The sequence below is a fragment of the Bombus impatiens genome, unplaced genomic scaffold (assembly GCF_000188095.3).
Source record: "Bombus impatiens unplaced genomic scaffold, BIMP_2.2 scf_0113, whole genome shotgun sequence".
Lineage (NCBI taxonomy): Eukaryota > Metazoa > Arthropoda > Insecta > Hymenoptera > Apidae > Bombus > Bombus impatiens.
Window position 1 is genome coordinate 788,542 of NT_176532.1, and position 13,694 is coordinate 802,235.

Below are 13,694 nucleotides of genomic sequence, written 5' to 3' on the forward strand. Positions count from 1 at the left end.
TTTCCACCGCTTCGATCCGACTTTATTCGCTGAAGAAGTCGGTTGCTCTCTACGCTATCACCGTTATTGACGCGTATGTCGATAGCTGCTACGCTCTAACCGGTGAATCAGTGACGCGATCGTCGGTTTTTTGTTTCTTCGTGTTACAGATACGGACAGACGATACAGAGCTACGGAGAAGCTTCTTCATGCCGAGGAGGAGTACCACGAAGCTCTGTGCAGCGCGAAGGAGCTGTACGCAAGGCCGCTGGCGCGAAACTATCCCGAATTTCACGATGTTATCTTTCAGCCGCTCGCGGATCTCTCGGTGGTCACTTCCGAACATTGTCAAAGGGTGAGTGCGATTTAAAGAATTTTGAATCGAAGTCGCGAACGTCCTTGGAGAACAATACGCGCCAGTTTTCTACACGAATGGTAGAGCTCTTCTTATCGACCGCTTTCTGACCTAATCGCAAGGCTGACTGAAGCTCTCGGTTGAGAGATGGCGGCACTCGAATCGAGCCACGTTGTTCAAGTTCGCGCGGCACCTGTTACTTCGACCACGTTGTGCCTTTCTCCTGGCGTGTCGCAATTACGCTTCGCTCTTCGATCCGCGCAACCTTTCGCGAAAGGCAATTCCTCACGATGGCGGATGTGACGATTTTTCGCGTTAAACGCGTATCTCTTCTTTGCATTATTTTTCGTCTAAAAAGAAAAAAAAAAGAAAAAAGGAAAAGGAAACCCCATGCCTTCGAGCCTCCTTGTGGAGGATTTAGATTGCACGTTGCGCACGAACGTTTCCTTCTCGTCGTTTTTGCATCTTTTATACCCGGATATCGATTATTCTTTCAACGGTGAAAAGAGCTCTTAACGTTGGAAGAAGGTCGAAAGAACCTTTTCCCCTGGAACAAGCTTTCCAACGGAGAAATACGATTCGATCGAAATTGAGCGAAAAACGCGCGACTGTCGATCTCGCGATTGCCTCAGTGTTCGCTCGATACAATACGAATACAGTACGAAAGATCTGGACACTTGCTCGAAATTCCACTCGAACGGCCCTCGTTAGAATTCAATGTCCGGTTAGTTAGCTCCGCAAGCCTGGTGCGTTTCTTATACAACAATGTAAACACCTACCGAGAGTAGCCAGGAGGCAGAACTCACAGCTTACTTTGGCGCGCAGACCAGTCTCTCTCTGGATCGGTCGTAAGAAAGCGTAGAGAGATGATCGTTGGTCGGGCGGGCAAGGTGTTTTCACTAAAAACACCGTGGAAAATATGGTGGTCAGACAGAGCGGATACTGATAAGGCGATGGTGCCCGGGGCTCGACGAACGTTGGCTACTCTGGATGCAACGGTGGACGTGTTTTCTTAGGGCTGACAATAAAGAGGATGGCTGTCCTTCGGATGTAAACACAAAGCCACGCCGGCGGAGCTGGTTAACGAGTCGGGATGAGCGATGACGGTGGTTAGCATCCTCATAAATATTGACTTTTACAAGACGCAGCGAGAGTTCGCGAGGATGCAACGGCGTCGTAAAGTGAAAAAGCCTCTCTTCGCGCCGGCGAAAGATCGTTCCGCGGGATTCGAGCGAAACCGACTCGCCGAGGAAACGCCTACCTTCTTTATTCCGCGCGCTGAGACGCCGATGGTCATCGATAACGAAGTTCTCGCGCAAAAACCGTGCAAATATACGCTCCGTTCTCGATGCATCTCGCACCGAGACCGAGACACCGATCTTTTTCGCGCCAAATGATTATTACGATCGACGCGTGGATTAATTATAGCAGACACGTACAGGCTCTCTTTCGAGTTCCATCGTTCGGTCGTTGCGAAAGATATTTTCCAGAACGCCTTTGGTTATGGAATATCGCTCGATCTGATTCCAACTTGTGCAACGTGATCACGTACAGGGTGTCCAGGGAAAAGCGAAAGATACGATACAAGCAGTACGCAACGCGAGCGACACGATCGGAAACGAAACGTCTACGATGGAGTAGGAATGATCGTTAAACCAGCGAATAGATTTACGTTCGCGGAAACGACGTTTCGTCGTTCGAACCTGTAATTTGTCAGTCGGGACGTTTCCTCCTAGGACACCCTGTATTAATTTTTCGTTTTGCTTTTCGTCGTTGCCCTCGAACAATGCACGTCGAAGATAATTTGAAATTTACGTTAAATTTATGACAAGACGATAGCTATTTACGGACTTCCTTTTACATTCTCTCTCGGAATGATTCATCCGAGCGATTTGACTCGATCCATCGATGGAATCTGACGCTTTGTCATAGAGTTACGGGAAAGGAAAGACGGTGTTTGCGAACGTCAGCCATCCTACGTACGTACACGAAACTGGTCGAGGTTGATCCGAGATCGTCAGGATGACGCAAAACCTCGCGCAGGACCGAAGGTTAATTAATGAAAACGCTTCGAATGGCAGGCACTTTCTGAAGCTGCGCACGAACCCGGCAGTTCTCTTCCCTGCACCCTTTTTATTCCGGGCTTGTTGTCGCCGGTCGGCTGTTGGCGCGATCTCCGCTGCCACAGAGCAATTTCACTTTGGAAGCACCTTGGGGCCAGAGCGCGGGCAATTAGAAGCAATCGCGCACCTGGAAGGCGAGGGAGACTCGTTTCATCTCTCTTCCTCTTCCTCGTACACGCTCTCCTCTTCTTTCTCCGTTTTTCTCTCTTCAGAGAGAACGTCAAGGGACTCGGCGAACAAGGAGGGACTTATTCTCGTACGTTTATTTGCTCCAAGGATTCTTCGAGTTCTGGTGGCGTCCTGTGGCTAGCGATGGGCGTTCGAATCTCAGCCTCGAGGTTTTTCAAGACCACGGAATACGAGGATCACGAAAGAAAAACACCGTACGTACATTTCTAACGTCACTTCGTGATTAAACCGATGTGAAATATCTACAAACGAAAAGAATTCGTTAGATACGCGAAGATATCGACAAAGTTTCGTAGAAGCTGAGGGTATAACCGCCGAGACAAACGATATTCCAACGCGTTCGATGCTGTGACGTTACGACGAAGGATATTGTCAAAATTTCGAAGAGACGAAGAAAACGCTCGTTCGTTTCCAAAAGCAAACATCAAGACAACCTAGCGAATGTTGAAACGACTTACGATGCTCTTCCGTGGCTTCGTACGTATACAGGTTCGAAGCGTCTCAAACCTTGTCGCTATCCGTGATCCAGCCTCTTCTGACCGTTTGCTTCCCTGACAAACCTCGGAGGATTCCACGAAAAGTATCGTCCCTAACGACTGATCTCTCGTTCGTCCTCTTCTGTACCGTTTCATCGTCATCCAGAGCAGCGTCTCTCCTTCGGCAATTGAGCGTAGAATTTCGAGAAGGACGGATGTAAAGTCTGGCGCGGTCTTTTTGGTCCAATCTCGCTCTCTTACTCTTTCGCTTTCTTCCTTCTTTCTCCGTTTCTCTGCGACGTTCTCTACTCGCTACGACCGTAAATTACGTTTTTGCGGCAGAGCAACGCGCCACGGTAACCGCGGTCATGGCGGCGGCTCAAGAGTAGCTGCGTCGCGATGCGCACGTGCACCTGCGCTCGTTGCCCCGGCCACTGCCAATGCGACAACCAACGCCCTGCTATCTTTTATTTCTACCCTTTCCCCGTATCTGCCGTTCTTCCTTCTCGTTTACCAATCTGCTTGTTTACGGAAGAGGATACAACGATCGATTAATTACCCGTAATCGTATCGAACGTTGTCTTCGCAACCGGCTTTCTCGATCTTACAAAGCGGAAAGTAATACACGTGAAAAATGAAAAATTGCGGAGCAACTTTGAGAGAATAATCGCCGTGTTTATCCGCGTACGAAACGAGTGGATCGGCACGGTGTATCTCGCAGGATCGATTCTCATTCTCGTTAGGAATAAAAAATAAGATTCGGTCGAGCAGAGCGAAGACGAGAATCGAAGAAGCGAAGAAGAAAGTGGAGATTTATTTGGTCTACTTCGGCCGTAAGAGTAAAACACGGAATGGAGCAGAAATGAAATTACTCGTGCGTGAATCTGGTGGACATGCGCGATAATAAATGACGGACGAAGATCGTTTTTGGTCATATCGTGCCGATCATCGTTATCCGTGTCCGTATTCGTCGCGGTAATATTCATGCAGCTGCAGGTCAACGTTTTTTTGCGAGAATGTGAAAGCACCGTCCGAAGCCGATGATCTCGCGAATATCGCCTTTCTTGCGACTCGTTCTTTCCAAAAGATCGCGACGAGAGTTCGCTGAATTTTCTGCAACGCGATCGTCCGTCTGGCCTTCGTTCGTCTGTCGCGCGATGCCTTCTTCGACGGAGGACCTTGGGTCGCTTGAATAAAATCCGTGCAAACGAAACGTTACGCTTACAACGGCCAAAACACCGTTCGTTACCGATCCTCCGTGACCGAATTCCACGATTCTTCGGCTAATTCCTCCACCCATAGATGTTAATCAGACCGTGTAAACGTACTTACAGATTGAGTTTCGGCCAACGATCCTGCTACACTCGCCGATAATCAACGTGCTTGGCTGAAAAGTAAATGTACATGGAGCCGTTTCTTTACGCTCAATGCCGGTCGGCTAATGAGTAAGTAGCAGTTCGAGTCTGCGGTTAACAGTCCTTCTCTAATCTCAAGACGAAGCAGCACGAGCCGGATATTGTTCGTAATCCAGTTTGATGGTTATGGATGTTAATTACACCGTAGATGCCGTAATCGTGCCACGGACGAAGAAGAAAAACACGAGCTGATATGTACATTGTCGGAGAAAAAGGAAAAATTTATCGTTGCGAGTTACGACGAGTCCTCTCCACCATCCTGTACCATGGAACCGACGCTCTTATTGAAATTTGACGTGTTACGCCAGTATCGACGAGTACCGGTACTTTGCGACGTTAACGAGCTTGGTAACGAAAGAGACGAAACTTTGCAAGAAAATGTTACGAATTACGAGTTATCGCGTTATCCCGGACGACGAGAATACGACTCGTAACTCGTCTGTTTACCAATATCGCTCGCTCGGTAAATTATTGCGCGAGATAGCTGTAGTAGAAAATTGAAAAGGTGGCGCGTTGCGGTGGCTCGCGCATTCCGAACGCAAAGGATGGAAAAGGTGAAACAGACGAGAAGGAAGTTAGAAGAATGCTGGAAAATTAATTAGCCGGTGTGCAATCATCCGGCAGCGTATACATTATCGCAGAGAAACGAAAGAGTTCTCGGATACCGACGCTTAAGTCGAGTTCCTCTTTACCACCTCGCTCATCGACCAATGAAGCAGTCCGTAATAGCGGACGAGCTCTGGCAGACGTAATTTTATTCGCATTAGTGCATCGTCTGGCCATTCCATCGTCCTCTTTCCTTCCTAGGCTCTTTTCGTTCTGTCTCTCTTCGTTTTCCTGACTCGCGGAAAAAGAGGAGACGCGGGTAGAAAGTAGAGCAACAGCGAGGGGGAAAAAATGTGCCGCGCGGCGTGCAGCACACGCGGGTTAACGAGAAAAAAAAAAGGAGAGACGATCGTGTCGCAGGAAAGTGGATGAACGTGGTGGTATTTTGTTGGGAAAGTGGACTCTGTTGGGATAGCGGATCGCCGAGAACGGTTTCGATTTCATCGGCAAGGGTCTCTTATTTTTCTGAGACGGGGGTGGGGCGGACACGGTCCAGTTTAATTCTCGCACGACGCGCCTTTACCTCGACGTCCACTTGCCACATTTTTCTAGCCGCTTTCCATTCTCGGTTCGAGAATATATCGCGATCCATCGTATATTTTGTTCGTTCGTGAGAAAAATACAAATTTATTGACAACTACGATGTTTCTCCTGGATCTATCCGCATCGTCGTTGCATTAATGATTTTTACGGTTATCGTTCTGCGTGCGTTATATATATGTATGTATTTTATTAAGCCTTAAACGATGGAGATCGAGTGAAAGTTTAAAAAATGTGTCAGAAACGATCCAGCCTGCACCGAGTGAGCGTTCATTTCTTGCGAATTCGTATTATCGTACGCGAGAGTCTTGTCAATGTTTCACTCAGCGAAGAAGGAAGAGAAGTTTGCTCGGAAAGTTTTTAAGCTTTACGAAAGAAGTAGCGATCGCTTGCTCTATCGATCGCTTTGCTAAATAGCCATTCGTCACGAATGTTCAACCAACTTGGCAACTTTAATACGCGCGATTTCAACCTTTCCATCCACGTCTTCCGGGAACCTGTCTTCTCCGACAAAGAAATTCCACGGTCGGATTATGTGTAACGCTCGTCCGTGTGATGACGCGCGAGCTTTTAACGCGAGGATAAGAGGGAAGAAGGAGGGTTCGAACGAGGAATCGAAAGAAAGGACGAGTGGAAGAAATAAAAAGTTCGTCGACGTGGAGGGGGCTTGATCACCTCCGGGCTTCGCCTTTCGGCAGCGACATTTATTTCCGAGCCACCTCTCGGGGGCGTCGAGTAGCCGTTGAATGAGAAACGCGATAGTAGCAGGAAATGATAAATACAGGGACGCGGGATTTCGATGGCTTTGATCGCGTTGCTAATGGGACCAGTTCTGCTTGTCGATCTCTAATTTCTTCTCACCTTGTGTCGAATATCTTTTGTTCGTGTCTTTGGTCCCAAAAAGCTACCCAAATTAATAACGTAGTTTCGCAGATGCAAATTAATCGTTGTCGGTGTATCTGAATTTTAAAAACTAAATTCACCCAAGCCAGTCTCTTCTTTTCTGTTTGCTGCGGCGATCCATTCGATTTTCGCGACGATCGAAAAGACTGGACAGTTATTATAAATTCTTCGGCCGTGTTGCGTGTGCGATGGAAGATGGTTTTCGAAATGGAAATCGAGAGAAAGAATACGAGGACAATGCTCTCGCGTCGTGGTGGTGGATGCATCGATCAAACCGATACTTCCCGACACCCTAGAAAATCGCAAATCGCTCTCACCGCGGCACGGCTTTTATCTCGGACGGGAGAAAGTGCGTTGCGCGGTGCACGCAGGTTGATTCGTCGTGTGCGTGAACCCAGGATACGTTCCTTCGTAGCCTCCGTTCGTAAAACGGTTTCGCCTTCGCGTGTCACGTTGTTTCGTGGTCGCAGATTCAACGTCCGAGAGTCGCACGATGCAAAGGCGTATTGCGTCAAACTTTGGCATTTCGGAAGAATAAGTTCGTTAACGAGTTGCATCGTTAGCTTTTGCCAATCGAACAAACGGTTGGCTTGCGTAACCAAGCCGAGAGAAATTAAGCATCGCGATCCCAGTCACTCGTTAATCGATTGCTCGGAGAATAAAGGTGTGACCAGTGGGAGTTACGATCGTAGTCGGTCCGAATCGACGTTGATCGTGACGGATCGATAAATTTTCATTGGTATCCATGCCGTCCTGCAAGTCGTAACAATCCTCGTTGGAATTCCAGTTGTTCCCTTTTCACGGTGTTACGTATCATAGTAGAATCGGTATCGCGAGAGAAACGTACGCCGTTCTAACTTGCGATGCAGTTCGCGTATGAAAAAATTGATCTGTGCCAAATAATATACACGTTAAACGTACGTCAGGAATTCGCTTCCGCTTCGATGATTTTATTCCTCCGTTCGACCCATACGTTTCTTTACGACGTCGAAACGATGATCGAAGAGAAACATCAAAGGTAATAACAACGTATCTTGGATAACCATCGGTTGAGTGTACGCAGCAGTTAGCAGTAGGAAAGAGAAAGAAGGTTTTTCAAGCGCGAATCTGCTTTCTCTGCACAATCGACGCGCGGTCAACGCTCTCGTTAGCAACGAAGACGAACGCGTATGTAGGGGCCTTGTTAACCCGGCGATAAAAGAATAAAGAGATTTACGCGCGGCCCACGTGGCTAGCTCCGCCTCCGGTTCAGCTTCCTGCAGCCGAAATTGTCGTTCACGCGTCGGTAAGATTCACGCGTGCGAATGGCTTCGATCGCGTGAAACGCGTTCCTCGTCGTGACGGTTACGCCGACAAACCGGCCGCGTGACAGAAGTGGAACGTATTCTCGAAAAATCGCGGCTAAAACAGAACAGCTCGTCGTAAATCGTCGGTCTCCGGTCGCTCCTTTTTGCCGGTTTGTCATTAATTTGCGACGATTTGAGAAAACTGGGACAACGCGAAACGAGTTGCACGCGTGGCTCTTTCGAGTCTTCCAACTCGCGTCAGTGTCAATAAACGAAGAGCAACAAAAGCCGAGCCGTTGGAGCACGTGACTCGGAAAAACGCGATCGAACGATTTACTCGATCGAAACTAGAACAGCTTTAAACGTTCTCTCTTACGCTTTCGTTCGACGGGACGACAAACGCGTATCTGACGCGTCTCATTTCAACGAAGAAGCTGGCGAGCTCGGTCGATCACGAACGTAACGTTGAACAGGATGCAATGGCGTATCGATTATCGAGTATAATCGTGGATCGAGTATGTATAGTTCGCGCGTGCGAACGTTGCCAACGATAAGAAACAAAAAGCGTCGCGATAAAGGCAGGTGATGATCAGTGGCGATCTAAAAATTCCGTGTAACCTAATTATAAACCCACGGTGCTTTCGTCGTTCCCCTATATTGATATATCTGGAAGAAAAAACCTGTTTGTGATTTAAATGCAACGAGGCGTGTAATTATTTAGAGGAGCCGGGGCGAAAATGCGATTCAGTTGTACCGGATGAAAAAGTTGATTTACATAAGCGAAATAGAAAAGCGTATTGACATCGTGGTTGGATGGATGCGACAAGAAGAAGCACGGAGCAGGTAACTTGGTGCCACTCCGCAGGTGCATATCCCGTTTATCGATCTTCGATCTCGGCTCACGGGGTAAAAAATCTTTATAGAGAGACCGTCCGGACGACTATAAAATAATAATGGGTGGTTGAAACGCCCACGCGTAGTCCCTAATAACACGTGGTCTGGCCTGTTTTTTTGGGAACGCCCTCCGGAGTACTCATCCTCGAGAGCTCGTCCTGGATGGATAATGCAGGCTCGAGGGGACGATCGCGGTCGCGCGACGTGTAATTAAAACCGCCTCCAAGAGGATGCGCGTCTCCGCGCACGATTCGCTCGAGCGAGGCAGCGGAAAGGAGAGAGGGACCAGCGAAAAATTGGACACTCCGGAGACTCTGTAATATTCACCAGGTCCTCGAGATAATCGGTGATCGGCTACGATCGTCTATCGCTGTTCCACGAACCTAGATATCGAGGAATCCCCTCGTCCTCTTCGTCTCTGTCTCGCGACTGCCTGTGCATCGTAATCTGACGCGGTGATGAACCACGGTAGCCGAGACAACGTCGTTCGACTTCGTTCCCCGTTGTAACGTTGGAAAATAAAGTTGAATGTTGACGGGGAGAGAGGTTTAACGAGGAGGTTGCCGGCTATTTTTTCCATTTTTCTTTCTCTTTATTAGTTTCTAAACCGATTTATAAAGTCTCTCTAGCCGGTAGAGCGCCTCATGAATACGAATCATTTATAATTAATCTAGGATTGGGTTTTCGAGAATAACGCTCGGAAATGAATGGGTCACGGCGTATGCTCGGCCTCGCCGGCGCGTATAATGCGTTGCATAAATGCATGGGCGCATGCACTGCGTGTGCGCTTAACATAGATACGTATCTGACAATAAGAAACACATCGACACGCCGACGCACCGTCACGCCGCGCCGTCGCCGACGTGACAATGCAACCGACAACCATACGATGCCCCTTACAACTACACGCATCCCTTTTTTCAATTTACTCGGGCGGCAGCCGTCATCCCGCTGACGTTGCACCCTCTGCTCCAATCCCATACGTCCTTATCGAAACTTTAACTTAACGAATGATACCGCGAAAATTCATCCTCCGCGTTCGAATACATCGACGTATCGCACATCGGTACCCGTTCGTTTCCAATCTTGTTCGGCGTTCGTTCGTTTATCTCGACGCGGTTTATCATCGATCGTAAGTACCGATCGAAGAGTCCATCGAAGATTTTTCTTCGTAACGCGATAACAACAACCGCGTTGGATCACTCCCTCGGACGAATTCTAAGATTTCGGGAATTAATCGAGAAACGTTCCTAAAAGACCAAGCGATTTCGAACACCCGCGCGCCACATAAACGGGCTCGTCGCCCCGTTTTAGATGCCTTATCGCGTATCTTATGACTCAGCGCGGGTCATCATCGTAGGCTGCCTTTTTAAGGTACGGATAACAGAAGGTTGATGAAACTGGTTCGATGAAACGTTTCTTAAACTGGTAGTCGGACGTTTCTCTCGTTCATTTGCTTCGGAACACGTGCCAGAGATGCACGAAACTACGTGCGTTTATCCAATTGTAATACATACTTCCGAAAATCTGTGATAAACGCGGATAAAGTCGGATAAAGGTTTCTCGATCGTTGGACGACGATGGTCTACGCAAAACGTAGCAATTAAAGCGCAAGAAATTGCTCGTTAGCGAACCTGCGCACAGAGGCCAGCAATTTTATTATGATTACACGGTGTCCATGATAGATACGTATTCGTAGCTCGCAGGCAATTAACCGTGTATCATCGATAATCGCTTGTCCTGGCACAGCGTGATCCGAAAAGAAGTCGAAACTATACGATAAATATTTTTATTCGGTGTAACGTCGGTTGGTTGAAAAAAGAAATGCAAATACCGTGCCCACGGGTACCACCTGTCCGTCGGTCTTTATTTACGCAACTTTCTCTCGATTTTACGGCCTCGCTGAAATTAACCATTAACGCGCCGATTAACATAAGGTCGATACTGTTGCTGTACAAGCTTCTTGCCACTTTACACGCCGCGCGGACCAGTCGTTTTCCCTTTACCTACTGTAATGGAAACGTAAGTGGATTCTCTCGTGACAATGTTACTCGTTAAAGAGTTAAGTGGGTGTCGGTCGTACCTGTACAAAGTCCTCGCATCTACCTGGTTGATCGGTTCATCGAGCTTCGAGCAACGAGTCGCCGTTGCTAGAAAGTGGTTTCGAAGGAAATATGAAAGTCGAAGCGTTCGTTTAAAAAAAGTAGTCTGTCTGCGCGTAAAAGTCAGATTACGGACGTTTACGTATTTTCGAAATTTTTCAATGGGTTTAGAGATTTGTCAGAAAAATTTTATATTCCGACAACGAGATCGATAGGTATCCGGATATTTTGTTTTTTTTTTTTGTTTTTCCTTTATTCGAAGAGAATTTCATCCTCGTTTCACTCACGCTGTAACGTGATAATAGAAAGAACCTTAAGGACTATCGAGCTTATTCACGCGCTGATCGCGCTTGAAATGCCGCGTTATAATTCAACGAAACAAGCTGGTTTCGAGGACGTGATTTAGCCTCTGAACCATCGAACCACCGCCCAGGCCGAAGTAGTAAATTTGAAAAATGTCTTCACCTTCTCCTCTCTGTATTTTTATTCGATCGTCATTTCTTTCGAAAGATCGTAAAAGCAACGGGTTCCTCGATTCCGTTCGACATCCAATTGTACGTGGTCCGGATACTCGCCTTAATTTTTTGTTCGCCGCCTAATTCGTATTTTGCTACGAGAAAGCAACGCCGGTTTCGTTTTTCTTCTCGGATATCGTTTCTTCGTCGTACGAAAAAGATCAATTGTCCGCTAAGGCTATCGAGCGCAGGATGTAAAGAGGAGTATAAAAAAGTAATCAAATGATCGGTTGAAACTCGCCCGTTGTATAAAACTGGCGTATGGCGCCCCTCGAGCTCCACTCATTCGGGCATTATACATCATGTATTATACATGGTCCGCCGTATCTCTTCCCATCCCTTCCTCGTATCTTGGTCATTGTATTTTAAGAGCCAATTCTACCATGGCCGTTTTGCTTTCTTTCAGATCCGCACAGCGCTGGAGAATTGGGATGGCGGTACCTTCAAATCGGGTGAGTGTACGCTTTCGTCTTTCGTCAGATTTTCTTTAGATACTCGAACCGTAATACGATAGCGAAAGAACGCGAAGATTGCAAAGAAAAATGTAAATCGCGATAGGTCGTGGTGTCTTTCACGAGGAAGTTTATGGCGAGACCAAGTCGGATAATGGAGTCGGGGAGAGGACGTTAAAAAAGCCGAAGGATTCGATGGTAAATCATTGCCGATGCGCCGATGTGTCTGTTCCGTGATGGCGAAGACCCCACCTGACGAAGAACGGTAGAAAAGAGAGAAAAAGATAGGAATCCTGGAACGGAAATAAGTTTCGTAGGGAAGATAGCGAGATGATGTATCGCTGAATCGAATCACTTCGAAGAAGATTTTGGACGCGAGGTTCTCGTTCACGGTTATTCCATCATCGCGGATAAATTTTGCATGCCTTTCCAGTGCGTCTCGTATAATTAGTTTATTCTTTCTCTCTCTCTCTCTCTCTTTCTCTCGCTCGCTCTCTTATGTTTTGTATCGTCGATCATCCTCTTAAAATGGGTCAACGAGCTCACGATTTAGTCTCTCTCGGGACAATCGGAACGAGCCGAGAGAGAATTTATCGAATTCGTCAAGCACAGTGGGTATACCGACTTCGATACGGTATCTAATTGCCTCGTTCGGTGTGTCCACCAGGTGACTTATTCCCTGGCTCGTTTTGGAATTCTTACTGGGAATACCTGGAGAGTTACGGCGAGGCCAGGAGGATTCTGGACGAGCTGAGAGCATCCGAGGACCCCCTACTGCACTTTCTTAGTCTTAGGCAAGCCGCGGCCAGGCATTCCCCATCCTCGTTACTTCTTCTACCGGTAAGTTATTAATAGCTACATGAAATAGAGACACGATGTTTGCTTGTAAGCGATCGAATTATCCCGGCGATTAAGTCGAACCAGCTCGAGAGAAACAACACCTCGAGCAAACGTACGAGAATATAGATCCGTTGAAACACACCGATAGGTCGACACGAATATCGATAGGATCCTCGGCTCGACGATGAAATATACGGTAGTTAGTTAGCTCGACCAGCTACGCGGTTTTCACTTTTTAGCACGCTAATCTATAAGGCGTTAAAGTATCCGCCGTTTCGCGTTATGCGTACAGCAACCAGTGGAAATATTCGAACGCTTACCATAGAAAACTTTAAACTTTTATCGTCCATACTTTACGCGTTATAAAAAACATTTCGAAATCTCGTTAGCGCTATAATCGCACTCGACTGTCGCGATCCAGTATATCGATAACGTAGGAAAGAAACCTGAAAATACGTACGAACGATCGAACAAATAAATAAGCAATTCGTAAAAGGTGTCTACAAGTACCGAAGCAGATACTTTCGCGAGCCACTGTACGGTGTTACGAGCACGTTGCTGATATATGTCGAGAATATCTCGAGCGAATTCTGTCGTGGATACGTGCGTAATTAATCGCGCGCTCGTTAATTCTAATTACGCTCGTTCGTGGCGAAAAGGAACCGGCGTTTTTCCAGCCGGAACGCCTTTGACGAATTACGTCGAGGGCGTTTTCTCGCGTCCGAGAAATCGACCATGGTAATTGACCTTAACGATCTCGAAGCAATAACGAGACCTCCCCCTGTCTTTTTACCGCTTCTCGAAGAACGACGAGAGATCGTGGTCGTGTTCGCGCACAGTGAAAGTTCTATCACGCGGCTGGTGACGCAACGGTGTACAAGAACATCATCTTCGGTTAACCTTTCGAGTTCCTGCCGCGTCTGCAGACAGACGAAGCTGTCGATGTTCCCGATCGAATCACCTAGCGATCGACGACAACGTCCACACGTACGTGTGTATCATCGTTCCGATAACTTTCG

At 47.5% G+C, this 13,694-nt stretch overlaps 1 protein-coding gene across 2 annotated transcripts in view; it reads left to right on the forward strand.

Moving 5' to 3' along the window:
• LOC100746526 (rho GTPase-activating protein 20-like) overlaps nucleotides 1-13,694 on the forward strand; it is a 180,780-nt gene that overhangs the window by 41,085 nt on the left and 126,001 nt on the right. For both annotated transcript variants that reach the window (XM_012380872.3, XM_003486402.4), the window contains exons 3-5: nucleotides 150-334; nucleotides 11,790-11,835; nucleotides 12,503-12,675. In XM_012380872.3, coding sequence (XP_012236295.1) covers nucleotides 150-334; nucleotides 11,790-11,835; nucleotides 12,503-12,675 — 404 coding nt within the window. The remainder of the gene's footprint in view (nucleotides 1-149; nucleotides 335-11,789; nucleotides 11,836-12,502; nucleotides 12,676-13,694) is intronic.